This window comes from Mytilus edulis, chromosome 14 (genome assembly GCF_963676685.1).
Source record: "Mytilus edulis chromosome 14, xbMytEdul2.2, whole genome shotgun sequence".
Classification (NCBI taxonomy): Eukaryota; Metazoa; Mollusca; class Bivalvia; order Mytilida; family Mytilidae; genus Mytilus; species Mytilus edulis.
Genome location: NC_092357.1, coordinates 18,931,743 through 18,958,817, shown reverse-complemented (window position 1 = coordinate 18,958,817; position 27,075 = coordinate 18,931,743). Strand labels below are relative to the sequence as shown.

Here is a 27,075-nt window from a genome sequence, read left to right as displayed (position 1 = left end):
ACAATCCCTTACTTATAAGTTACAGTATATATTACTTTCTTTTCAGGGAACAACGTGTGACTGGTGTATCCATCTTCCTGTTCATTGGACTTTCTGTTTTAATGACAAACTTTTTAAGGGTACAGTATTTTTTTTATCTGATGATCATATGTCTGTATTTTTGCTTACAAGGATCTGACAACACTCCGTTTTTACTTTCTTAAAAATTTACTATGTACAATGAAATTTGTCTTTTATATATTTGAAGATATGAATCGAGTACAATAAAACCAAGGTATTCTAAAAAAAAAAAGAACCAACGGGAAATTCAAACCCATAAATGACAAACAAACTGATAATACCATCCATGGCAAACAACAGTGCACAAAACACAACATTGAAAACGATCGCCTAATTATAAGCAACACAAACCCAAACAAAATCTGGTGTTGATGAATCGTGCTCTGAAAGGGTTAACAAATCCTGCTCCACATGTGGCACCTGTTTGGTTACTCATGTAAGTACAAACCTGTTGATAAGTCTAAATTGTTATGTCATAATCAAGTGAAAAAGGACTGGATTGTGGTTACAATAATCAAAACACATCGATTGCGACCTATTGCTGTGTATTATTTATCTTATCTATTGCTGTGTATTATCTATCTTATCTTTTTTCTATTGGAGCCACCAATACTGAAGATTCATTTATTTTCGTGAGAACCAATTTTTGTGGTTTGAGGAAAACTTGCTTATTCGTTGATATTTAATTTTATGGTTTTGGCAAAGTCTGCATACATTCCTTTAGAAAATTTGTAATTCGTTGAACTTTCAAATTTGTGGTTTCCCTGAGCAAACGAAATCCACAAAAATTGGTATCCAACAAATATTAATGAATCCACAGTATAGAATTTTACGTTTTATTTCAGATTATACCTATGCCTGTTTTATATGGAGTATTTCTATACATGGGTGTGTCCTCTTTGAAAGGGATGCAGTTGTGTCATCGTGTGATGATAATGTTTATGCCACAGAAATACCAGCCGGACTACATGTTTCTGCGCCATGTTAGGATCAACAGAGTTCACCTTTTTACCTTCATCCAGATTCTGTGCTTATCTTTATTATGGGTGGTCAAAACAATCAAAGTGATTTCCATAGTATTTCCTCTCATGGTAAGTAAGAGTAGACAGAAATTGTAAATTCCTACAGGAACCAATAAAGGGGGGAAACTCTTACAACCCAATTGATTTCTATAGTATTTCCCCTCATGGTAAGTAATCCTACAGGAACCAATAAAGGGGGGAAACTCTTACAACCCAATTGATTTCTATAGTATTTCCCCTCATGGTAGGTAATCCTACAGGAACCAATAAAGGGGGGAAACTCTTACAACCCAATTGATTTCTATAGTATTTCCCCTCATGGTAAGTAATCCTACAGGAACCAATAAAGGGGAGAGAAATTTTACAATCCAATTGATTTCTATAGTATTTCCCCTCATGGTAGGTAATCCTACAGGAACCAACAAAGGGGGGAGAACTCTTACAATCCAATTGATTTCTATAGTATTTTCTCTCATGGTATGTAATCCTACAGGAACCAATAAAGGGGAGAGAAATCTTACAATCCAATTGATTTCTATAGTATTTCCCCTCATGGTATGTAATCCTACATGAACCAATAAAGGGGGGAAACTCTTACAACCCAATTGATTTCTATAGTATTTCCCCTCATGGTAAGTAATCCTACAGGAACCAATAAAGGGGAGAGAAATTTTACAATCCAATGGATTTCTATAGTATTTCCTCTCATGGTAAGTAATCCTACAGGAACCAATAAAGGGGAGAGAAATTTTACAATCCAATTGATTTCTATAGTATTTCCTCTCATGGTAGGTAATTCTACAGGAACCAATAAAGGGGGGAAACTCTTACAACCCAATTGATTTCTATAGTATTTCCCCTCATGGTAAGTAATCCTACAGGAACCAATAAAGGGGAGAGAAATTTTACAATCCAATTGATTTCTATAGTATTTCCTCTCATGGTAGGTAATCCTACAGGAACCAAAAAGGGGGAGAACTCTTACCATCCAATTGATTTCTATAGTATTTCCTCTCATGGTAGGTAATCCTACAGGAACCAATAAAGGGGGGAAACTCTTACAACCCAATTGATTTCTATAGTATTTCCCCTCATGGTATGTAATCCTACAGGAACCAATAAAGGGGAGAGAAATTTTACAATCCAATTGATTTCTATAGTATTTCCCCTCATGGTAGGTAATCCTACAGGAACCAATAAAGGGGAGAGAAATTTTACAATCCAATTGATTGCTATAGTATTTCCTTTTATAAGGCATAGACAGAATATGTAAATCCCACAGGGACCAATAAAGGGGAGAGAACTCTTACAATCTAAGAGATTTTGTAAGTATTTTCTATGGGTAACAAAGATTACAAAGTTATGTAACCCTGGAGTCAAAACATTTTTTTTCTACTTTCTGTTTGCTACTTTTACTAGGCTGCACCACTTCCAGTAAACATGATATCCTTCCACTTTCCTGGATTGATATCCTAAAAAGATGCAAGATTTTTTTTAATTCTATATATATGTTTCAATTTAATCAAACAGAAAAAAGTTAGTTCAGAAAAAAATTCAGAAAAACATGGACTATTTTATTTCCCACCTTGTTTTGACATGCACTGGAAATTGGAGTTGTTATACAAGACTGGTACCTATAATGGGAGGTAATTGATTGTTGGAAGTTAAAGGGAAGTAATTGATTATTATTTTTATTTTAGGTGTTAGCTATGTGTTTTGTACGTAAGGGTATGGACTGGATATTTACCAGAGATGAACTAGAATGGTTAGATGACAATTTACCTGAATCTCATCACAGAGAGGAGGAAGATGAACTGAAGAAAAAAAAAGGGGAGGTATAAAAAGTTTTAAGTGAAATCATGAAAATTAAGGGAGATAATACAGAAAAGGGTTGTTAAGAAAAAACATTTTTATCCTGGTTGAATAACCTTTGAAATAACATTATTGTCATTTAAAAAAAAAAAAAAAAATCGGTGCTGACTTATGAAAAATAGTTTGAGAATTTAGGATTTTATGCCCAACCTAGTGACATTATGTTTTTCAGTCTGTACGTCTGTTCATTTGTTTGTCCACCCGTCTGTCCTGCTTCAGGTTGAAGTTTTTGGTCACAATGTTTTTGATGAAGTTGGAAGTCCAATCAACTTGAAACTTGTTACAAATGTTCCCTATGATATAATCTTTTAAAACTTTTAATGCCAAATAAAAGTTCTGACCCCAGTTTCACAGCCCACAGAACATAGAAAATGATAGTGTGTGAGGCATCCGTGTACTATTGACACATATTCTTCTTTCAGTTTTAAGTGAAAGCATGTAAATCAGGGAAATTGTACAGAAAAGGGTAATTAGGAAACAGCATTTCTATGCTGGTTGATTCACCTTAACAAATTTCCATTTGATGTAAGCTCACTCAAAATAAACATCATTGTCGTTTAAACATATTCTTATCGAAGGTCAGTGGTTTTCTGCGGGCACTCCAGCTTCCTCCACCAAGAAAAACTGGCCGCCACTGAATAGCCTAAATGCGGAGCTTAAAAGTGGTTAAAATAAATATCAATTAATCAATCATTTAAACATAAAAAATATATGTGCTGACTTTAAAACAACAGTTTTAGTATTTAGTATAATTTTATAATAACTCTCTTAAGTGGCCTCTTAAAATAGATTTAACTTTAATGTTGCATTTTCCAGGAACAGGAAGCTGAAGAACTGTCGGAAGCTGCTACTAGATTTATGGACGTTCGGCGAGATTCGTCTTGTATTACACAGATACCAGTAATGAGTGGCAATCTGGAGAATATGCCTTCAGAGGTCATGTTTGGACCCAATGAGGTCAATATTTCAGAAGAAATGTCAAAAACAGGCATCTGGAAAAACTTGACCGCCAGTGAATCATCAGAAAAAATAAAGTTCCGGTAGGTATCACTAATGACCTAAATATTAAAAAATAAAGTTCCAATAGCTGTACCTAATAACCCAAACTTAATAAAGTTCTTGAAAGCATCACTAATGACCTTTACCTAAGTTCTGTTAGGTATCACTAACCAACATATAACAAAATTTCGTTTTAGAACATTATAGTATTTCGTCCATAAATAATATGTGATATTCACCTTCTGTTTTTCTGTTGTGGTAGAGTTGCTCAACTTGTAGTCTTTTCTGTGTAGTGTTGTATAGACTGTTGTTTGTCTTCTCATCATTTTTTCTTTTTGGTGATGGCAGTCTGCAGATGCCCCAGACTAGTAAAGATTGATTTGGACCAGTGAGAATTTTCAAAATTTAATATATAAGAACAAATTTTGACATTTAGTTTCCGGACTAGAAGATGAAAAAGTTTTCTGTGCAGACTGTGATGGTGTTGTCTATTTATCTTTGACCTTTGGTTTTTGGTTACCTCCCTTATATCAGCTTCATCATTTACCTATGATTTATGTTCTGGCTCTGCATTTTTACACGAAAAATTATAGAATCGATTTAAAAATTAAAAATAAAACAGTTGTCGAGTTGCAAACATTGCAAATTAATGTATGACTACTTGGGGTTTCATTTCTATGCTATCTTCATGTGTTATTGTTTTAAAACCCTGGAGTGATTATTTGAAAAATAACAGTTTTTTTATGAAGATTTGCCAACGTCAAATTACCAATTGATGTGTATACTGTTCATATACAAAATTATTCTATTGCAATACTTGTAATATGTCTTGAAAAAACATTTGAATTACCAGTATGCTCGAAACTTTGACTGCAATTTTCCAAGTTGTTGCCAATAACTCTGACTGTCAATGATGAAATTGATGAGAGATATCATCCAATCAAAAATAATGAGACATAATCCAATCAAAAATAATATAACATCATATTTCATCAAAACTAAATATGATGTGTCTATGATGATAAATTGATAATAAATTTTAGAAAAGGACTTGATCAACAAAGCAAGTGAGTACAACCTTTATTGATTGTGCAGCTTTTAGAATTATTTTCTTCTTCATATCATTATTATTGTAAAATATAATCTAGCTCTCTGCTTCAATCATTTAAATAAATTGAGAAAAGAAATGTTGTAATATATAAACTAGCTCTCTGTCTCAACCATTTGAATAAATTGACAAAAGAAATGTAATATATAATTTAGCTCTCTGCTTCAACAATTTAGATAAAATGAGAAAAGAAATGTTGTAACATATAATCTAGCTCTCTGCTTCAACCATTTAAATAAATTGAGAAAAGAAATGTTGTAATATATAAACTAGCTCTTTAGCTCAACAATTTAAATAAATGACAAAAGAAATGTAATATATAATCTAGCTCTGCTTCAGCAATTTAGATAAAAATGAGAAAAGAAATGAAAAATATAATCTAGCTCTCTGCCTCAACAGATTAAATAACATGATAAAAGAACTATTGGAGCTTCTTTTCATGCACGGCTAATTCCCCTCCCTATGCAATGAATGCTTTCAACTCATAAATAAATAATGCATAAAAATATCTCATGTGTAATTGGGAATTATACTTGTAATTTTGCTTATACTAAGGGTATGGTATGATTTTGGACTAGTTTCTGAAAGTAAATCCATATTGTAGTACTTAGTAAACAAATAAAGGTATATACTGAACAGTATCATTTTTTGTGGAATGTTAGTTGTGGATTCCTAGGTCCAAACTTGTTCCTCAAATTTTATTTATATTTTTTTTTCTCTGATTCTGATTTTCATAACACAAGAAAAAATTTGATATTCGACACTAATTGTAATTGTCTCTTTATTGCAAAAATAGCTAAATATTCCTTTTTAATGGCATATTAAAGCTATCCTTCTTTCGTTCTTCATCATATGATAAACTGTTTGGTACATGAAAGAATTTGATCATAATTCATATTGTATGTTGAATGATGCAAATTTCATTCTGAAAATGCATTGGTGCAAATAATATTTAAATGAATGCACTTGTATATGAAAGCATGTTTTAACATCGGATGATTTAAAGAATTTTCAAGATATGTGAATTCTGACATTGACATTATCAATGATTATACTAAAACACATCAAAATTATTTGAGTGAAAATATAAGTTTTGTCCTTAACTCCAATCTGCTGTATAGGACAAATAGCTTTCAGTTTAGGTCATGACTGGCAAATATGATTTGTTTCTGGACCCTGGAACATGCACAAAAAGTACAATGTACTAAACGTAATGGTCTTTTTGACTCGCAAGTCTTCTGTAAGCAATAAAACAGAATACCTAAAATCAGTGTCAAAAGATTTATTAAAATTTCTGAACTTTGAAGAATACTAATTTTACAATAATTCATAAAACATATCACAAAATATGGGAAATCCTACATTTTTTGAGGAAGATCCATATTATTTTTAAGGGTTGTCACTACAAAGTAATAGAACTTTACATTGGAATCAATTTGAAGCATGTTTGTTGTGAAAAAAATCCCTTTTTTACCCTCAATTTTTGTAGTTTTTGATGGGTTGGATTTCATTCTTGTTTATGTCCTGACAAATGTCAATGTGGCATAGGATAACAGTCCTGAAAAATGTCCATGTGGCATAGGATAACAGTCCTGACAAATGTCCATGTGGCATAGGATAACATTTGCTTATTTTAAGAAAGTTTGACTTCTGTGACATTTTACTATTTCATTCCTCTCATGTAGTAAAAATTGAGTCACCATGCATGACCTACTTTTTGAGATTTGATAGAGATTGGTAATATTTTGAGTGAAATCATTTTTTTTGTTATTTGTTGTAAAATATAGTTGGGTTACTGTGACCTATATTTATGATCCAACTAGCCACTTTTAGACCTACCAGATATTCTGATATTATCAACAACAGTTATGAACTTTTTGAAAATGGAACAAGTTGTTGAATTTTAATGGGTTTTTTTCTTTCTCAATTGACTTGACATAGCTCATGTTTTGATGTTTTGTGTTGCATGTAGAATGTGTTAAAAGTCATGTATAACACACAATTAAGTGCCTTAAAATATTTTTCAAAAAGTGTTGATGAAATTTATTTGGAAAAGTGTGTCCCTGAAGTGCCTTTTCATCCCAGAATCTTTTGCCTTTAAAGACTATATGTTTGTTTCTTTGGTAAACGACAGGGGGGGGGGGGGTCCAACCCCTGAAACCCTCCAACTGGATCCGCCTCTGAACGATTTGCTGTAAGTTCTACTTCTCAGAATCCTAAGATAATTTTATACATGTATATCATTAATGTTTATAACTAAAATAATAGATAGGTTGCGAAAGTCAGTATCGGTTAGGTTGCAGTGACCTACTACAACTTACAATGGTGAAATTCGTCCTATTAAATAAGCATTTCATAGTTTTGGGGGAAATCAGACTGTCTTTCTGTCTGGGAAGACATCTTTTTGGCACAAGTTGTATAATTTGAAAGAATTTGTTCATGTCATGGATTAATATGTATGCAATGGTTATACATGTTATAGTCATTAAGAATTGTTTCTCTTTTTTACCATACATGTACTACAATTATAGCATTTTGCTCTTTTAAGTTTAAATTTTGTAAGCAATATCTATCTTTAAATTATTTCACATATCATTATGATTTTTTAAATGATTTACAATTTCTTTTCATTTTTCAATTATTCAATGATGTAAATAGTCTTTTCAAAAGCAGGTATACCTAAAGCACTCATTATATTTAGCTTTAATATAATTCCCAAGCACAATCATATATATACAGAATATATTATAGTCAGTCATATAATATAATGCTTAGACATAAACATTCACAACACTTAGGCTTTTACTTCATTAGATATTACAAATGTTTTACATATACATGTATAGAAATAAGAAGTTGTGATAAGAGTTCCAATGAGATAACTCTCAATCCAAATCACAATGTGTAAAAAGTAAACAATTATAGGTCAACAAGGAGCCTTGGCTCACACCAAACAGCAAGCTATAAAGGGCCATAAATGAGTAGTTCAAACCGGATAACCAATGGTCTTGTTTATGAAAAAAAGAGAAACAAGAGACACTTGTGAACCACATCAACAAACAACAACTACTGTTACAAATGTATAAATGCTGCTGATACTATATATTACTCTAAACAATTTATGTTCATGCCTCTTGAGATGAAAAGATGTGGGGTATGCATATGAGTGAGACACCAAAAAATGACTCTTAGAATCAACTACTGTAAATTCAGAAATTATTGCGAGGTTTTTATTATTGCGAAAAATGCGACAGAGTTGTAAATGCAATAATTTAAATTTGCGTTTTGAATATTTCATATGAATTAAACAGGATTGATCTCAAAATTGTAAAAATTAAAATCGCATTTAAGTCTAATCTGTCAAAATCGCAATAATAAATGCACGCAATAATTTCTGAATTTACAGTATATGTTTGCCTACAGTTTTGTCAACATAAGATTTCATACAGCTTCTATACTATTAAACGAGAAGACCTCATTTTTGGTGTCGCTTCTCTTCTTTCCACAATAAATTAATCAACACGCCTCTGTGTCCTATATGTTCATAATATACAGATTTATATAAGCGCTAAAATTATTCATGTGAACTTTTGATACCTTTTCTGATACAGAAATTAACAACTATAGTTCACCGTACGACCTTCAACAATGAGCAAAGCCCATATCACATAATCAGCTTTAAAAGGCCCTGAACTGACAAGGTAACACAATCCAAACCAGAAAACTAGCGGCCTTATAGATGTACAAAAAATGAACGAAATACAAATATGTAACACATAAACAAACGACAACCACTGAATTACAGGCTCCTTACTTAAATGTTGATAACATACTCAATGTATTATGTTCATATTGAAATTGATAGAAAACCAAATATTGGGAATTTTGGAAATAAAGGAGGAGGGATATAAAAAAACATTTTCCTGTCCCCAATAACCTATGACTTATGATACTTTTGCTGAAATTCCCCACTAAATGTATTATGTTCATATTGAAATTGATAGAAAACCAAAATTGGGAATTTTGGAAATAAAGGAGGAGGGATAAAAAAAAAACACATTTTCCTGTCCCCAATAACCTTTAACTTATGATACTTTTGCTGAAATTCTCCAGTCATTCAATATTTTACATAATTCTTCCAACAACACTTTACATACTATAAACTACGCTCTGAATGCCCGCGATTTCGCGGGTGTGTTCTAGTTCTATTGAAAAGAAAGAGACTGGACAGACACTGGTGTCAAAATACCATGGCTGAGATATAGTGTTACAATGTATTAAATCCTCTAAAACATATGTTTTTTCATTCTGAATTTTTTATTAGATCCAAGCTGAAATGCTTTAAGATTTTGAAATGTATGTTTTAATATCTAAAAGGCGGGTACAAAATATCATGGTTAAGGCATTTGTACTTAAATCTTTTCAAGCATATCTTTAACCTTTTAGATACTGAATAAAGCATAATAGTTATACCATGTAGCTTAAATGCTTTCAACTTCAAACTTAATTAACTAGGATTGTCAGTTTGCTGCTGAAGGTCATGATTCCCCTGGGCACACAGTCTCCTCAACAAATAAGAATAAAACCACCAAGATGCAGCCAATAGTACTGAAAGTGGTGTTAAACACTTAACAATCAATCAATCAATGCTTTTAAATTTTGTAAATAGGTATCAAAATTACAGATAAAAAGATTAATTTTGTTAATAATTTTCTATAATATTATGTACCTTTATTAATCATTGAAAATTGGAAATTCAAAAGGGAAATAACTCTTGACAATAAATTTTACATTTTTTTTTTATTAAACTTTTTACATACATTCTTAAATATTCTGTGTATTAAAATACTGTTAAATAAAGTTGGAATATTTTGTGTTGAAATTTTCTGGTAAGTTTTGTTAGATGTCAATTATTTTAAAAAATAATAAGAAAATCGGCAGTATTAACACACCTTCTTGAGGTAAAAATTTCAAACTCCTTATAAAGTTACCATTTTTCTAACAATTTACATGTTATACGCATGATTTATGCATATAATGTTCGTAAGAACAAATTAAATTTTGGCAGCCAATGCTTGGCTTTGAATCTAGATGAGGAATGTTTTCATATATCTCTAGCAGAAGTGTAGATAAAGTTATTATTGAATTAATGCTGTTTAAAAGCCACAAATCAATTGAGAGAAAATAAATCAGGGTTACAAACTAAAACCGAGAGAAACACATCAACTATAGCTGAAAAACAAAGGAACAACAGAAACATTGCAGTGCAAAAAAAGACAAAAACTACAACATACTTAGAAATGAACTATTTGATAATTTTAGGTTATCGTTGATCATCTCAACGAGATTGATTTTCTCGCTTGAGCCGTGACGGCGAAAGCGAGAAAGGCAATCGAGTTGAGATGACCAATGATAATCTGTTTATCGCTATTTTACCTGTTGTCAATTTCATGTCAATTTCGTTAGCAACGCCACGTGCCTGCTTAGTTTCTAGCGAAAATTTTCCATCTCAAGCGAGTAGCATGATATGAAAAATTATCACAAAAAAAGATCAAAGGAAAAATGCACAAGATGGCGATAATAACTGCTATATCTAAAGTGGTCACAATCTTGTTTAAAAAAAAATGAGACGATATTCACGCCTGCCAACAAACATTGTTGACATAGATCAAAGGGGTAAAATGCAAAATTTTGAAAACTTTCCTAAGATTTTGGTGAAAAATATATAAGAATTAAAAACATCTTTTCTCTGGCATATATATTTTTTGGTCTTAGTACAAAATAATATAATTTTGTCTGTATAATTGGTACAGATGATATTTTCTCTTGGTGTAGAAATGGTCTCAATTTTCTTTATTATATAAACCATTTTTGTACCTGTTTTAAACATAACATCAGTTGCTGTAGTTTCTGAATTAAAGTACTAGACGTTGAGCAAAAGGATATGATGGGGTTTACAGAAGAGAGAATTATAAACAGAAATATAGAGTAGAGATAATGGGGTTTACAGAAGAGAGAACTATTGGCAGAAAAATAGAGTAGAGATGATGGGGTTTACAGAAGAGAGAATTATAAACAGAAATATAGAGTAGAGTGTAGTAGCCATGAAAATAAAGAATACAGAATAATAGGGTGTGCTAAAATATAAAGAATAAAGTATAATAAACAAGTAAATAAAAAATATAAAAAATCCTCGAAAAAGTTAAACAACACAATTATAAGAGGATCCCCAACCCTATACAAATCCTTAAGCAGCAACCTAGAAACAAGAAATTGAAAAAAGTGGTAACATTTTTTTAATCAAATTTAAAATTTATTTTTTACAGAAAAACCAAGAGAAGACCAGAAAGAGATGGGGAAGAATTACCCACAATTCCCAGTGAAAGTGAAGGTTTCTCCTCTCATAAGCCATCAAAAGGAAAGAAAAAGCCAAAGAAAACACATTTTTACATCGATGAAGAAGAAACTGACACCCTCCTAGACAAAGACAAGATCTCGCCAATAGAAATTGTGATTGATCCCCCAAGTTATTCTAGTGCCAATAATAGCATGAATAGTATAAGTGAGGAGAGAGTGTAAAGATATCAACTAATGAATATTCATTAGTCAGGGACTTTCTCAAAAGTAATTCTAGCTCCATGAATAATAAATAATATAAGTGATGAGAGAGTGTAAGGAGACAAACTCATGAATATTCATTAGTCAGGGACTTCCTGAAAAGTAATTCTAGCTCCATGAATAATATAAGTGATGAGAGAGTGTAAGGAGACAAACTCATGAATATTCATTAGTCAGAGACTTTCTCAGAAGTGATGTGATGAGAGTGTGAAGATACCAACTAATGAATATTCATTAGTCAGGGACTTTCTCAAAAGGTATGATGCCATTTTTATGAGTTTTCTCAGAAATGTTCGAATTATTTTAGATAAAGTTATTTCTTGTTTGAAAAGCATTATTATTTTAAATTGTGGGTATATTTTTGTTCAAAACCTCTTAGGTTTTGCATACAATTATTTGTTAAGTATATAATTCTATTATTTAATAACTTATTTAATTGCAAATAAACAAATGTATATTTAGAAATAGAAGGATAACTTTGAAATGCCCATTTGAACAAACTGTAAATAAATCCTGGAACCATCATATTCACAGAAGAACATTTTGCTATTTGACTCTTTAATTTTCCTCAGAAAATTAACTTAAACCGATTGTCAGGTTTATAGAATGATATTTTCATAATATGGTTCTTGGGTTAATGTATAGTTTGGAATGATACATTGCGATTATGTGTAGAAAATAATTTTTGTGCCGTTATTTTCAATTAATAGTGTTATGAGTGGGTTATGATCATTCATTAAATGTTATAATTATTCATTAGCAATTAAACGAGTAGTTGCAAAAAAAATATTCAGTTTTGAAATAGTCTGCATTATATTTGTATAGATTAAGCCATTTCATTTATGAATCTGGCATAACTGTATATTTGTTCATTTGTTGAGTTCATAAATGTGAGTTCATTGACACTTTAACTAGAGAACAAATAATATTGACCGCTCATATATTGAGTTTATTGTAAATTTTAAAGTTGTATTTGCTGATTAGTTTTACTTAACCCCACTCATAAGAAGGTGACTATATTGTTATAACTTTTTACCATCTGTTAGGTAATATTTTTATGACATTTTCTCTTTTTCTACTTAACAGAGGGGGCAGGACCTTTTTTTGGACGTCAGGATCAGGTGTTTTTAAGCTTGGGATTTCGGGATTGATCCTGTCGTGATCCAGGATTTTTTTTTTAGAATTTTGGGATGTCAGGATTTAGATTTCTTTAAATTCTGTACCTCGGGATGTCATGATTTTAAGCCTGGAATTTCCGAATCAGAAACCCTTCAACCCCTCTTTTAACAGTATGACTTTATTTTGGCCAGTAACTTGACAGTGATTATTGGAAAGTTATTTATTTTTGAGTTCTCTGTCAAACACCCACGTCCTTTGTTTATATATCTTAATTTACATGTATGAACAAGAATAAGCTTACAAAAAACAGCAATAAGAGAAATCCAGCCTTAATTTTGTATTTAAATTAAATTTAAATACTTTCATTCTTATTCAGAATTTATAATCCAATTTAAAATTCCAAGACGGAATAAATTAAGAGTGACCTTAGTTGAACAACTGCTTGATATAAACATTTGCAGAACATTCACTATTGACCTGTGAGATAAAATTTGTTTTGTTGTAAAGCTAGAATTAACTGTTAGATTTGATGCAAAGGAACTGAAAATTGGGCATGTCATTAACAAGTAACAGACATTCAAAATAAAGGGGGTACCGAACACATAGGGGAGGGAACTCTTTAAAAATCAACTGAAAGCTTTCGTCATAAGCAAAAGAAATCAAGCTTTTATATATGAATGAAACCATTCCTGTAAATTTGGTGGTTCTATTTTTGTCAAAATATTACAAAAATTATACGCGCCAAATCTATTTCGGTCAAAGAACCCTCTCATGCTAATTGACAAAATTTATGAAACAATGCAAAAAAACTAGTCCTTTTATTCCAAATTTCAACTTTTTTAACACTCATATTGTGCAGATACTTGTTTTGTTAAGTTGAACTAATATACATTGTATGAGATGTACTGTAGTGGTACCTATGAATTGTACAAATATACATTTCAGTTGTATTATAATTGTTTTACATGAATTGTAAGTCTAGCATTTGAATCAAACTTTATTTATTGGGTAAAGCGTTGCAATTGTATTGTTTTCTCGATGACCTGAATATGCAAATTCTGTATAATTCATATGGATGCCTTTATAGTCCAGCATAAAAAGTATAAAGAAAGCAGGCCTGAGCATGCTTTAAATCATTACCACTTTGCCGGCATAGCTGGCAACACTGACATTTAACTTTACAATTAAATAGTTTTACACTAAAACAAGATAAAAAAAATATGTGAGAATCAATTTACCCTCTTTTTAATTAAAAAATAAATAAAGTACATATTTCTCTACTTTGATGGTTAAATTTGGCATTTCAGCATCCCCACTAGTTGATATGTTAAAAATCTAAAATTTGTAAAAAATTAAATTGAGGATATTTTATCTCCTATACATAATGGAATTTATTTTACCTCTTTCTGAACAGTGAATAATCTAGAATTTGAACTTGAAATTCATAGCATATTAATTTTTTCCAGTATTTGATATCCATCATTTTTTCTCTGTTTTACCCCTTTTTGAACAGTGAATAAGCTGGAATTTGAATTTGAAATCCGTAGCATTTTCATTTATTCCAATATTTGCTATCCATCATTTTTTTGTTCTGCTTTACCCCTTTTTGAACAGTGAATAACAGGGAATTTGTACAAGAAATCCAGTGAATTATCATTTATATCAATATTTGAAATCCATTAGGTTTTGTTATTTCTTCTAGATTTAGAATAGCCGATTTATGGTATTTGTGATTATTTGTTAGTGTATGTGTATTGAATCATAATTATGACATTGTTTATATACATTGATTTATCTCCTTTTGTTTGCTTCCTAAATAATTTCTATGTTTGTTGCATAATTTAAGCGATTTTAGAGATATTTTTATTTTCATTATTCATCCCATTCTATAACTTTATTTTGTATTTTTAATTTACAAATGTTCAGCATAATTATTTGTTTTGTAGAGTTAGTCTGGCACTGACACATTTTTCTGTTACAGCTGATTGCAGTGAGTGTGTAGGAAAAGATTATATCTTTGGTTAGCTTGCTTGCTAGTTGAACCATGAAGTCATTTTTAGGTTAGGTAAACTACCCTTCCTTAAGAATAGACCAGTCCAACAGATAAACAATCTATCTGTCTTTAGGACTAGACTACTTCTAAAGAAGGATAGTATACCTTGCCTAATAATGACTTCATGGTTCAGCTAACAAGCAAATTTACCAAATATTATATATATTACCTTTGCCTACACACTCAATAAAATCGGCTTTAAAAGCCCTCTTTTGGTAGGCTTTTTTTAAATACATAAGAGGAATATATATCGTTACTCCATAAATCTTAAAAGAAGAAATTTAGTCCCAACATTTAGAGCTGTAACCAAAGATCTTATTAACAGGATGAAAACAAGATCAAATATGTTTTCATATTTATTTGAGCTGCATTCAATAGACACCATTCTTATGTGGAAAGTTACCACATTGACAGATTTAATTAAAAATAACTCTAACCTTTTTTTTTTCAATTTTCACTATTAACAATCTAACAAAAACTGTTACTTTTTGCATGCACAAAGGAAAATATTAGCAGCTTCCAATTAAAAAAATATCAGGATTAATTTCTCTCAACAAGGTTTTATAATAATAAGGGTATTATTTATGCAATAAGAGATTGTTTAACATATTAGGGTATTATTTCTGTATTAGTTACCTTATGTTTTTATGTTTGAACAGCATTTTGCTTTGTTTACATCCTATTTTCTTAATTTTCATTGAAAAAAATGCACGTTTAAATATCAATATTCTTCATGGTACACATCCTATAACTGAATTTTTGTTTAGATTATTCATTTAATATAACTTTTCATTGATATGAAATTGTCATTGAAAGATCCGTTTCAAAACGAAATAAACAGGATAAAAATCAACACTGTCAAAAGTTGTTGCCTTAATATAAAATATTTTCAACATATTATTTTTTTCTGAAAAGTTTGAATAATTTTTTCTTATTGTTGGGTTTTTTCAAATCATATTTTATGATGTTCTGCATAGAAAAATATTATTTAATTCACATTTGACCATGAGATTTCTTGTATTTTATGAAAACTCAAAAAAAATAACAAATAACACAATACAAATTATAACGTAGAAGTAGTATCATGTGATCATTTTCCTGAAAGGGACTGTGCAATTTTACCACAGTATTATATACTGTGAACTACTGAATTAAGGTTCATGTGGACCCTTTGTCTAAAATGGCCACATTTACACTCCAAAATTTACTCTGAGTACAGACAAACCTGTGCACCTGGAAAAGTTTTAAGGCATAGCATGCCCTAGATAAATAGAATTTAAATGCATTGTATTATTTAGAAAATTCATAACTTTCCTGGATTTAGCCATGCACTTTTTTCATCCCTGCAGAAGATGATGAAATTAACAAACAGTAGAGTTTCCCTTGATATGGACCACTCAGGTACACAGTTTAAATCACCAATTATTGTCAGGTATCTATTGTCCATCTATTGTTCATATCAATCAATACCGCACACTTCAATTATTACCTGTGGGGAAATTCTCAAACCGGTTTCCCAACTAAGTTTATATTGGCACCTTCTGAAGGAATGCAAAAATGTGCACTGCCAAATCCTGATAAGTTTTTATTTTTCTAAAGCATGAAACATATTTGAAATGTATTAATCTAGGGCATGCTATGCCTTAAAATTTTTACAGATGCATAGGTTTGTCTGTACTCAAGAGTAAGTTTTGAGGTGAAAATAATGGCCATGTTAGACATAGGGTCCACATGAACCTTGATTTGTGTGATCATTTTGTCTGGTTTGATTTGGTTGATAAAACGTTTGTTTGCTTTTTTTTAATTAGAGTTGTCTCTCTTGTAACAAGGGAAAGTCCATTATTCATCAGGATGTTATCTCCCTTTAATCTGAGTTGTCTCCCTTCAATCTAATCAGGCATTTTATTCAGTATTCATCAATTAGGGTCTGTGTATAATTATTTAATTCAGGACTATACAATAATTAAAGATTGAAACCAAACTAACAGTAATTGTCCAATTTAAATAGATTTAAAATTTTGAATTTGTGAAAGAATGTTCACAAAATTGAGAAGTAGAAAAATTGCTAGCCCTTTGGCTTGCCTATAAGCATTTGATTGAAATCAAAATTATTGAATCTCAGGATGTTAAGAAATATAAAAATGCCATAAAGTATTACTTCAATGCAATGACATTACTTTTAGTTGTTAAATTCTCTTTCAAAGGGAGATAATTTAAAAAAGAACTACACACATAAGTCATATTTATATTTTTCCTTGCTGGCTTAGAATTTTGTTTTAAATTTATAAAGGATATGTTTAACATGTTCATACACAAATATTTCAGGTTCACATTTAACTTGATTCTAATACTTTGACACATTTATCCTGTTCTTTTGTGTATCAACATGTGCAGTGCTAATTTATTGTTATTTTGTGTAGCTAAATGTGCAGTGCTCATTTATTGTTATTTAGTGTAGCTAAATGTGCAGTGCTCATTTATCCTGTTATTTTATGAAGCTTTATGTGCAGTTCTCATTTATTGTGTTATTTTATGTGCATTATATATACTCAGCTTTATTTGTATTTATTATTCTGTTTATTGATAAGTAGAAAATTTAAGTTTATGTCTGTCTTATTTGTCGTATGAAGCTTATTTGAGTTGACTCTCTTGTCTAAAATCATTTTTATGTGTACTGACCTATTCTTATTACTTATTAGTAGGCAGACTTTAAAACAATGTTAAAAAATTCTCATAATTGTGTTCAGAGGCGGATTTAGGGGGAAGCCCCCTTTTTGGGAAAAAATTTGGTTCCTAATATAGGGAATCACTGAAGCGTGACTGGAGCGGGCCCCCTCTTAGGTCAGTCAGTGGGCCCCCACTTATGAAAATTTCTGGATCCGCCACTGGTGTTTCTGTAATCATTAAAATATCGCATGCATCAAACTCGTGACAGTGGTTGCTTGGTAATCTAAGTAGATCCTTAGACTCTCCAACTTGCTTGTGGTGATGTGCATTCTCTAAATTGGACGAGAATTGATTCATACATGAGTAAAGGCACAAAGTACATAATACTGAAATTTACATTGTCTTACTTTCTAACTCTTTGAAAAATTCAAGGGAGATAATAATCTGACTTTTTTTTTATCCTATGTAGTCATATATTTGTATTGAGCCATAAGATAGTATTAAAATTTTGTTTTAATTATGTTTTGTAGAATTTTATTTTTACTTAATTTAATCGAATAGAAATCCTATGTATAATATATACCTATATATTACCTCATTTTGGTGTGCTTTGTGAAGAAAAAAAGTAATATATTAATGTCTGTATCTGTAACATCTGTTATAAGCCATATTCAAGGGTGATTGAAAAACACAATCCTTTATTTGAGAACTGAAAGAATATATAGATTCTTCATCTTTGGTTATGATTTTTTTTCTCAAGATACATTGGGATATTTTATTTAAAATTTTGAGTATTTAATAATGGAGACGGGTAATTATTATTTAATAATTTGGTAAAATGTCAGAATCTGTTTCGTAAACAATTAACTGAATATGCTAATTTTCAAAATAAACATTGCAAGAAATGAAACTATTAATGTTTTATTGTTAATATATCCAGCTTGTCAAATAGGGTTTTAAATGAACAAAGAATAAGAGATACTTGGACAGTTATATTTAAATTAACCCTAAGTAATAATGTAATGAATGAAACCATTTATTAATGGCGGTTTATTTATTTTATTGACACCAGTTAGTGTTATAGGTGGATTTTATGTCATACATTATCCATTCTTATCTTTTAAACTGAAATTAAGCCGAAATCTCCACTAGTTTACTGGACCCTTGGTCAACTGAGATGTATTATTTCCAATGCTATATATAGCAATTGTTCTGCATATTGACACTGGTGGTATGATTTTGAAAAGTTGAAATATTTGATCATCACATCATTTCTATTTATACACAAATTGACCATGTAGATACCACCATGGTTCTACTAACATGAGGATTTTTTTTTCAATCCTGAATCCACAATTTTCAATTTTGCAGCAACTAATATATTCGTTGTTTTATTGAATATCCACGTACCACTCAGGATACTAACTTTTGAGCCTTTCCTGTATTCATCTCAGTATGATTTATGTAAGATAATTTTCATTTCAAACATAATTCATATATTCTGCAGAATAGAGATTGTAAGAGTAATGCATAATTCAAGATACAAACTTTTACATCTTAGTGTTTTATGTAAAATAATTTCCATCCACACCTCAATTTAATTCATACATTCTGCTTATGTAAGAACAGAGATTGAAAGGTTATTGCATACTAACTTTTTAGTTTAGAAAAGGTCCCTTTTACATCTTAATATGATTTATGTAAGATAATCCATCCAAACATCAGATTTAATCCATATATTCTACATATGTAAAAAGTTATTGCTTAATTCCTGATACAAACTTTCTATTAGACAAAGTCCCTTTTACACCTTTGTGTCTTTTATGTCAGATAATTTCCATACAACATCCAATTTAATTCATATATTCTGCATATGTAAGAATAAACATTGAAAGGTTATTGCATAATTCCTGATACCAACTTTTTATTTAAAAAATGTCCCTTTTATATCTTAGTCTTTTGTAGAGGGTCTTACTGATGATGGTGCCCTAGAAACATGTCCATCAATACATTTCTGTAGCAGTCAATAAAGTGTTGTTGTTAAAAGATTCTCTACATTTTATGTTTTTTATCATAACGACCCTGCATACCCGAGGTATCCACTTTATGGACTCTACCGTACTTCAGATTCACCAGACGTTGATTCACTTTCGTTTGTAATTGATCTTGGTCTTTTGTGTCAGATAATTTCCATACAACATCCAATTTAATTCATATATTCTGCATATGTAAGAATAGAGATTATAAGGTTATTGCAAAATTCCAGATACAAACTTCTTATTTAAAAAAAAAAAGTCCCTTTTACATCTTAGTATGTGTTCATCCACACATCTGATTTAATTCATATTTTCTGCATATGTAAGAATAGAGATTGTAAGGTTATTGCATATTCCATAAAAATAGACTTGCTATATTTAGTGAGGATGTAATATAATTTCACTGTGATTGTGTGATACGGTGTATATTTTAGGTCACTGTGATTATTGTAATTTAGAAATTTGATTTTAGACAGGTTGCTTTATGTTATCAAATAAAGTTTTATTATATAAGTGTTATTTTTTACTGTTTCTCTGTGGTTGAGTAGTCTAAATAGTCCATTTATGTATCACTATAAAAAAGAAGATGTGGTATGATTGCCAATGAGACAGCTATCCACAAAAGACCAAAATGACACAGATATTAACAACTATAGGTCACTGTAAGGCTTTCAACAATGAGCAAAGCCCATACCACATAGTCAGCTATAAAAGGCCCTGATAAGACAATGTTAAACAATTCATATTATATATATTCTGAAAAAAAAAATGAACGAAAAACAAATATGTAACACATCAACAAACGACAACCACTGAATTACAGGCTCCTGGCAACACTGTAGTTAAAGAGTGTAAACCTAACACCTGTGTTAAGACTTCAATCTTGATTAACTATGAATGTCAGTTTTCTTTTGTGAGATTATTGTCCTCTTATGCAGGCGCGGATCCAGAGGGGGGGGTTCCGTGGGTTGGAACCCCCTCTTTTTTTTGGCCGATCAATGCATTTGAATGGGAGCATATAGCTGGAACCCCCCCCCCCCCCCCCCCTTTTTAAAATGGCTGGATCCGCCCCTGTTATGGGTGTTCCAGCTTTCTACACTGATTATAACTGGATACCACAATATAGCCAATAGTGATGAAAACACCAGCAATCAATCATATTTTCATGAGCAATTTCAGAGGCTGTAAAATTTATGAAAAAAAGTTTTACAAAAAGCAGTTTTGGTATTAGTACAAGTTGTTCATGTCCAAAGCAGTCTTTGAAAAGGGATAATTTTTAATTTGTAATAACAAATGGGAGTAAAGCATAGCAAGAACGACTTCCCTTTCAGAGCATTTGATTTTATTAATTGTGTTTAAGTATCATATAGCAAATAGGAAACCAAGTATAAGACTAAAAGAAAAAAAATATGATCAGCCAGAAAAAGTAAATTAGATAGTTAGGATGTTTGTAACCATGTCAATTAGTCTCAATGTTTTTTGTACCTGCAAAATGTAAATGCTTTATGGAATCCTATGTTAATCGGAAGCCAACTGAAAATAACCTAGATACTTGTTAATCTGAAGCCAACTGAAAATAACCTAGATACCATGCCAGGCAATGGGCTAAGCGCGAGAAGGAAGACGTAGACACTCTTTCCGAATGGATTAAGGCAGTGAGGTCGTTGATACAAATCAGAATTAAGAAACTGAATGGGTTCATCAATGCCCATGCTACGTCAATCTTTAAAGACCCAAATGTTGCAAAACACCTATCCGACCTCCATGACAAATATGTTGTTGTCCCTGCAGATAAAGCCCCAAATAACATCGTTTTTGTGTGGAAAAGTCACTACATCAACTGCTTGATAAACGAATTAGGTATTAACAATTCACTTGGTAACTCAACTTATACCCTCACGACACTTACCAAAGAGGAAATCCTGGATAATCATAGGTCTGTTCTATGTTTCTTTGGAATTTCAACCAAAGATGAAGAACTGGATCTTCCATCACTGTATTGGATACCTAAACTACATAAGTGTCCTTACAAACAACGGTATATTGCTGGGTCTTCCAAGTGCTCCACGAAACCTCTTTCTAAATTATTAACATCTATTTTATCAGCAATCAAAGACGGGCTTCAAAGTTATTGTGAAACTGCCTATTCTAGAGGTGGCGTGAATCAGATGTGGATACTTAAAAATTCAAAAGATCTTTTAGAGTACATACAATCTAACTCTCTTTCATCTTGTAACAGTATTAAAACATTTGACTTTTCTACCCTGTACACAAGTATTCCACATTCCAAACTAAAAGACAAATTGAAAGAGTTGATATTACTTTGCTTCATAAAAAAGAATGGCCAACGTAGATACAAGTATCTTGTCTTAGGGAGGGATAAATCCTACTTTGTAAAGAATCACTCTGATTCAAACAAAAAATTCTCTGAAACTGATATTATCAAGATGCTTGATTTCTTGATTGACAACATATTTGTTACGTTCGGAGGACGTGTTTTTCAACAGACTGTCGGCATTCCAATGGGAACAAACTGTGCCCCTCTACTCGCCGACTTGTTTCTTTATTATTATGAGGCTGACTTCATGCAGGAACTTCTTAGGAAGAAAGATAAGAAGTTAGCAATATCCTTTAACTCTACTTTCCGCTATATAGATGATGTTCTTTCACTAAACAATTCAAAATTTGGTGACTATGTGGAACGCATCTATCCAATCGAACTAGAGATAAAGGATACTACAGATACAGTTAAGTCGGCTTCATATCTTGACTTACATCTAGAAATTGACAATGAGGGTCGGTTGAAAACAAAACTTTACGAAAAAAGAGATGATTTCAGCTTTCCAATTGTGAACTTTCTATTTCTAAGTAGCAACATTCCAGCAGCACCTGCATACGGGGTATATATCTCCCAATTGATACGATATTCCCGTGTTTGCATTTCCTATCATGATTTTCTTGATAGAGGTTTGCTGCTCACAAGGAAGCTATTAAACCAAGAGTTCCAAATGGTGAATTTGAAATCATCCCTTCGTAAATTTTACGGACGCCATCACGAGTTGGTTGACCGTTATGGAATAACCGTTTCACAAATGCCATGATATCGGATATGTTCCTTACGTCGTAACTACGTACAATCCCCTTCCCTTTCATGAATATGACCTACCGAATTAGACTATTTACCGGATTTGTAATCACTTAAGCAACACGACGGGTGCCACATGTGGAGCAGGATCTGCTTACCCTTCCGGAGCACCTGAGATCACCCCTAGTTTTTGGTGGGGTTCGTGTTGTTTATTCTTTAGTTTTCTATGTTGTGTCGTGTGTACTATTGTTTTTCTGTTTGTCTTTTTTATTTTTAGCCATGGCGTTGTCAGTTTGTTTTAGATTTATGAGTTTGACTGTCCCTTTGGTATCTTTCGTCCCTCTTTTGTTATCTGCAAAATTTAAACAGGATATATATGTTGACAAAACAAATACCTAAACCAAATACTAGCAATGTCCAACTTTATTCAATTTGCATTAACATACCAGTGATTAGATTTTTTTAGATCACCTGACCTCATGGATCATGAGTGTGTTCTCATCCCTAGGTTTCCATTGATGTCATATATTGGTTAACATTTACAAAGTTCTCCTCTGCAACTACTGGACCAATTGACCCAAACTTCTGATGTTCCTGCCTGCTAACCAGCATGGAAAAACAAAGAGATTTAAAATATTTTTGTATCAATCTTTATATTTCAAAAAGTAGAAGACGTTTCATACCTTGTATTATATAAAAAAGAAGATGTGGTATGATTGCCAATGAGTTTACTATCCACAAAAGACCAAAATGACACAGAAATTAACAACTATAGGTCACCGTACGGCCTTCAACAATGAGCAAAGCCCATACCGCATAGTCAGCTATAAAAGGCCCCAATATGACAATGTAAAACAATTCAAACGAGAAAACTAATTGTCTACCTTATGTAGCGTAGTTATCCATCCGTTATATTGATTTAGTTTTTACCTCACCTGGCCCAAAGGGCCAAGTGACCTTTTCTCATCACTTTGCGTCCGTCGTCTGTCATCGTCGTCGTCCGGCGTCGTCTGTTAACTTTTACAAAATTCTTCTCCTATGAAACTACTAGGCTAAATTTTACCAATTACCAATCACAATCATCATTGGAGTATCATTCATTTTTTTCAATTTTGTCAAATAGTTATGCAAATATAAACTTTATTTGCATACAAAAATGACTCTAGTGACACAAAAATAAATTTTGTCTACAAAAATGAATCTTGTGTCAAAAAAAATAATTTTGTGTCACAAAAGTCAATTTTGTCAATTCAAAAATGAAGACAAAATTGAATTTTGATTTTGCGTTTATTTTTGTGTTGACAAAATTGACTTTTTAACAAAAATTTATTTTGTGTTAAATTTTCACTTCTGTTTTTAAAACAAAACTCAATTTTGTCTACAGAAAAATAAACACAAAATTGAATTTTGTGACAAAATCTCAGTTTTGTATGCAAATTAGTTCACAGAATCCAAACAACTAATTTGCATACAAAATTGACTTTTGTCGCCTAATTTTCAAATAAGGTAACAAAAGTAAAGTCTGTGTTACAAAAATGAAGTATTGTCATGACAAAACTTACTTTTGTCCACTGAAAGATAATTTTGTATGACAAAATTTAAATTTGTAGTATGCTACAAAGTTTGTAAAACTGAACTCATTTTTGTTGAACAAAACTCACTTTTGTCCGTACAAAATTGAAATTTCGAGAACACAACCACAAGAGTCCCATTCAGCGCCCCGTACAGGACACTCACACTATAGATGAATTACTTCATGTTTAAACTATAAATTGAAAAATCACTAAATGTTCGGCCAAGCTTTTATTAATTAATATATATCATTGTTATAGGTTAAAAGACAAAATTATTAATTAATATATATCATTATTATAGGTTAAAAGACAACATTCTTAACAAATATTATATGATAGTATTATTTTTTTGTCTTTATTTCTGTATTCTTTATTTTTAGGTAATTTTCTCATTTCTTTATATGTTTGGTTCTTTATTCTCTATTCTGAAATCATTGTCTATTCTGTAAATCTCACTCAGACCCCGTCAACATTTTTGGGGGAATGTTGGAGAAACTATACAAAACGAAAATGTTATTGATTTGAAGTGGTTTAAATTGATATCATACTGTATATTCCAACTTAATGTATCGTATTTGCCTTGACAATTTTATATACTATTGACCTACAAATAAAAAGAATCAAACAATCGTTTGGCAGTTTTATTACCCAAATATGCATGCCTAATATATATGTAAGTTTTCTTATATATCTGCATGTCCTCTATGAATGTCGTTATTGTTGTGAAGTTAGAAATCAAAATTATGTCTCACAGAGAATATAGGTTACATGCAATTTACAAATTTGACATTGATAAAATAAAAAATAAGATATGAAATATGATAAAAAGATATGAATTCAATGAGACAACTATCTACCAGAGTCCTAATAACCTGGATTTAAGCAAAATCAGGTCTCCTATTTATATGTATATAAAATATCAAAACGAAGCTATTTTGGCATTGTTGATGCAATATATTTTATAAATTGATGGAGTTTAAAGCCACTTTCATCACTACTGACTCTCCTTTCTGCCAATTTTTTTGCTCGAGAAAACTCTGTAGATAAACCTAGATTCGGTAGAAAAAAAATATCCACAGAAATCCTATTAAATAAAGATCGCAACCGAGCACACATGACACGTGAGGGGTGAACTGACATTAATCGTGTCAAGAGGCCATTGTTTATGAGAATGTAGGACATAACATAACAGGACAAAAAGTTCACGGACAAAAAGTTACCGGACAAAAAGTCACAATTCATTTTTACTGATTATTTTCTTTTAAGAGAAACCGCTTATTTCTACAAAAATATTTTTGTATTTTTCTTGAACTATTGTATTTAAACCAAATTTTTAAACAAAATTTATCAAAAAAATATCAAAGATGATCTAATAATTGTTAAAAAAAAAAAAATGTCAAAGTGGCTTGCCACTTAAATGGCTTGATGGTACCAATAAATATATCTTTTGCATGATTAAAATTAATAAATCTTGATTTTTCAAGTATAATGACACATTTCCTAAATTTTAATATGAATGTATTTATTAAAAAGTAAATATTTCAAGATATTTCTCTTATATATTCAAACAATTGTCAACAAATTATTTGTGACTTTTTTGTGCTACAAATTTGTGACTTTATGTCCTGTGACTTTCTGTCCGTTTACCGTTTATGAGATCATTCGGTCATTGAGGACCGAAGAAGTTTGAAGCCCTAATTCAAATATGCAAGACAATATAAAAACTTAAAAATGGGGTAAACATTAGATATAAGTTCTCTCTTTCTGTCTACTTTAAATGTATAATCTTTATAACTATTCAATCATACATAAATTTCTTATAATTGTTAGTTACCGTACGAATAACTGAGAAAGAACATGTCAAGAGCAAAATGATAACCCTTCCAATTATTTTGAACAAATACATTTCATTTTTAATAGTACCTATATCTGGTGTTGATCTTGATATGAAATAATCACATTCTGAAACAAATTACTTTAAAATTAAAGCAAACATGAACTAAAAAACTCATGTAGCGACTCAAAACACGTTTCTGTTTACTATAATCCTATCACATGGCCGATTAAAGTATAAGAGAATTGTTCTTCCATAAAGCAAGAAAATCTTTGATGACGATTTGTTACGTAACAGATTGGTATATATTTTACTTCTAATTAATCTAAAGAAGAAAAATTGGGCTAAATAATTTCATTTAATGAAAAAGCTATAAATCTGAAAAAAAATCAAATCAATTCACTATAAATCAATTAGTGATAACCCTGGGCGGTTAAATAATTGTTTTCACCACCAAACAGCAAGAAAAAAACTCACAAAGTAAACATTTGCTACATAACAGAATAATATATTTGCCGTTAAACACCATTGGAAAATTGGACTAAATTGCTTTCTTTAACGGAAAAAACGATAAATATAACAAGGGTCTAATTTATGATATTAAGGTAATGTTTGTTGCAAAAAATACACACGACAGAGTGCACAAGGTTAACTTCCACAAAGGTTTATCAAGATAGAAAAGATATATATTTTTATTACCGAGGTGCACTTATTTGACAACTTTAAACAAAAATGGAGGGGAGTTTTGCCCTTTTCGTTCAAGTCACTAGATTTTAAAACAATGTCAAATTTCCTTTTATTTGATTGAAAACTTACTGTACATTTTGAAGATACGTAGATATCTGTTTAATCTTTGAATAAACATATATATCTTTTAAGAATAACTTTAGTTGAACCTTCTGATTTGTTTGGGTAGTTTTTGAACTTGTTTAAATTTATATTTTAATTAACCACAACAATTGCTCTCCTTGCACTTATCATTGGAAAACGCAATCGAACGCATATACTTTTAAAAAGCAAAATCACAA

At 31.0% G+C, this 27,075-nt stretch overlaps 1 protein-coding gene and 1 long non-coding RNA gene across 9 annotated transcripts in view; one reads left to right on the top strand and one right to left on the bottom strand.

Annotated features, from left to right (window-relative positions):
* LOC139503880 (sodium-driven chloride bicarbonate exchanger-like) overlaps positions 1 to 13,875 on the top strand; it is a 64,937-nt gene extending 51,062 nt beyond the window's left edge. For 4 of the 8 annotated variants that reach the window (XM_071293862.1, XM_071293859.1, XM_071293858.1 and 1 more), the window contains 6 exons: positions 47 to 119; positions 906 to 1,151; positions 2,783 to 2,917; positions 3,771 to 3,994; positions 4,997 to 5,020; positions 11,388 to 13,875. In XM_071293862.1, coding sequence (XP_071149963.1) covers positions 47 to 119; positions 906 to 1,151; positions 2,783 to 2,917; positions 3,771 to 3,994; positions 4,997 to 5,020; positions 11,388 to 11,640 — 955 coding nt within the window. In that variant the 3' untranslated portion in view covers positions 11,641 to 13,875. The remainder of the gene's footprint in view (positions 1 to 46; positions 120 to 905; positions 1,152 to 2,782; positions 2,918 to 3,770; positions 3,995 to 4,996; positions 5,021 to 11,387) is intronic. The other 4 variants (XM_071293863.1, XM_071293861.1, XM_071293860.1 and 1 more) reach the window with 1 other exon arrangement.
* A 317-nt stretch (positions 13,876 to 14,192) lies between these two features.
* LOC139503882 (uncharacterized) lies at positions 14,193 to 14,517 on the bottom strand. Its single transcript, XR_011659212.1, has 2 exons — positions 14,421 to 14,517; positions 14,193 to 14,319 (listed from the first exon to the last, which is right to left on the bottom strand). It is a non-coding gene; the product is annotated as an uncharacterized lncRNA (long non-coding RNA).
* Positions 14,518 to 27,075: the final 12,558 nt, after the last annotated feature.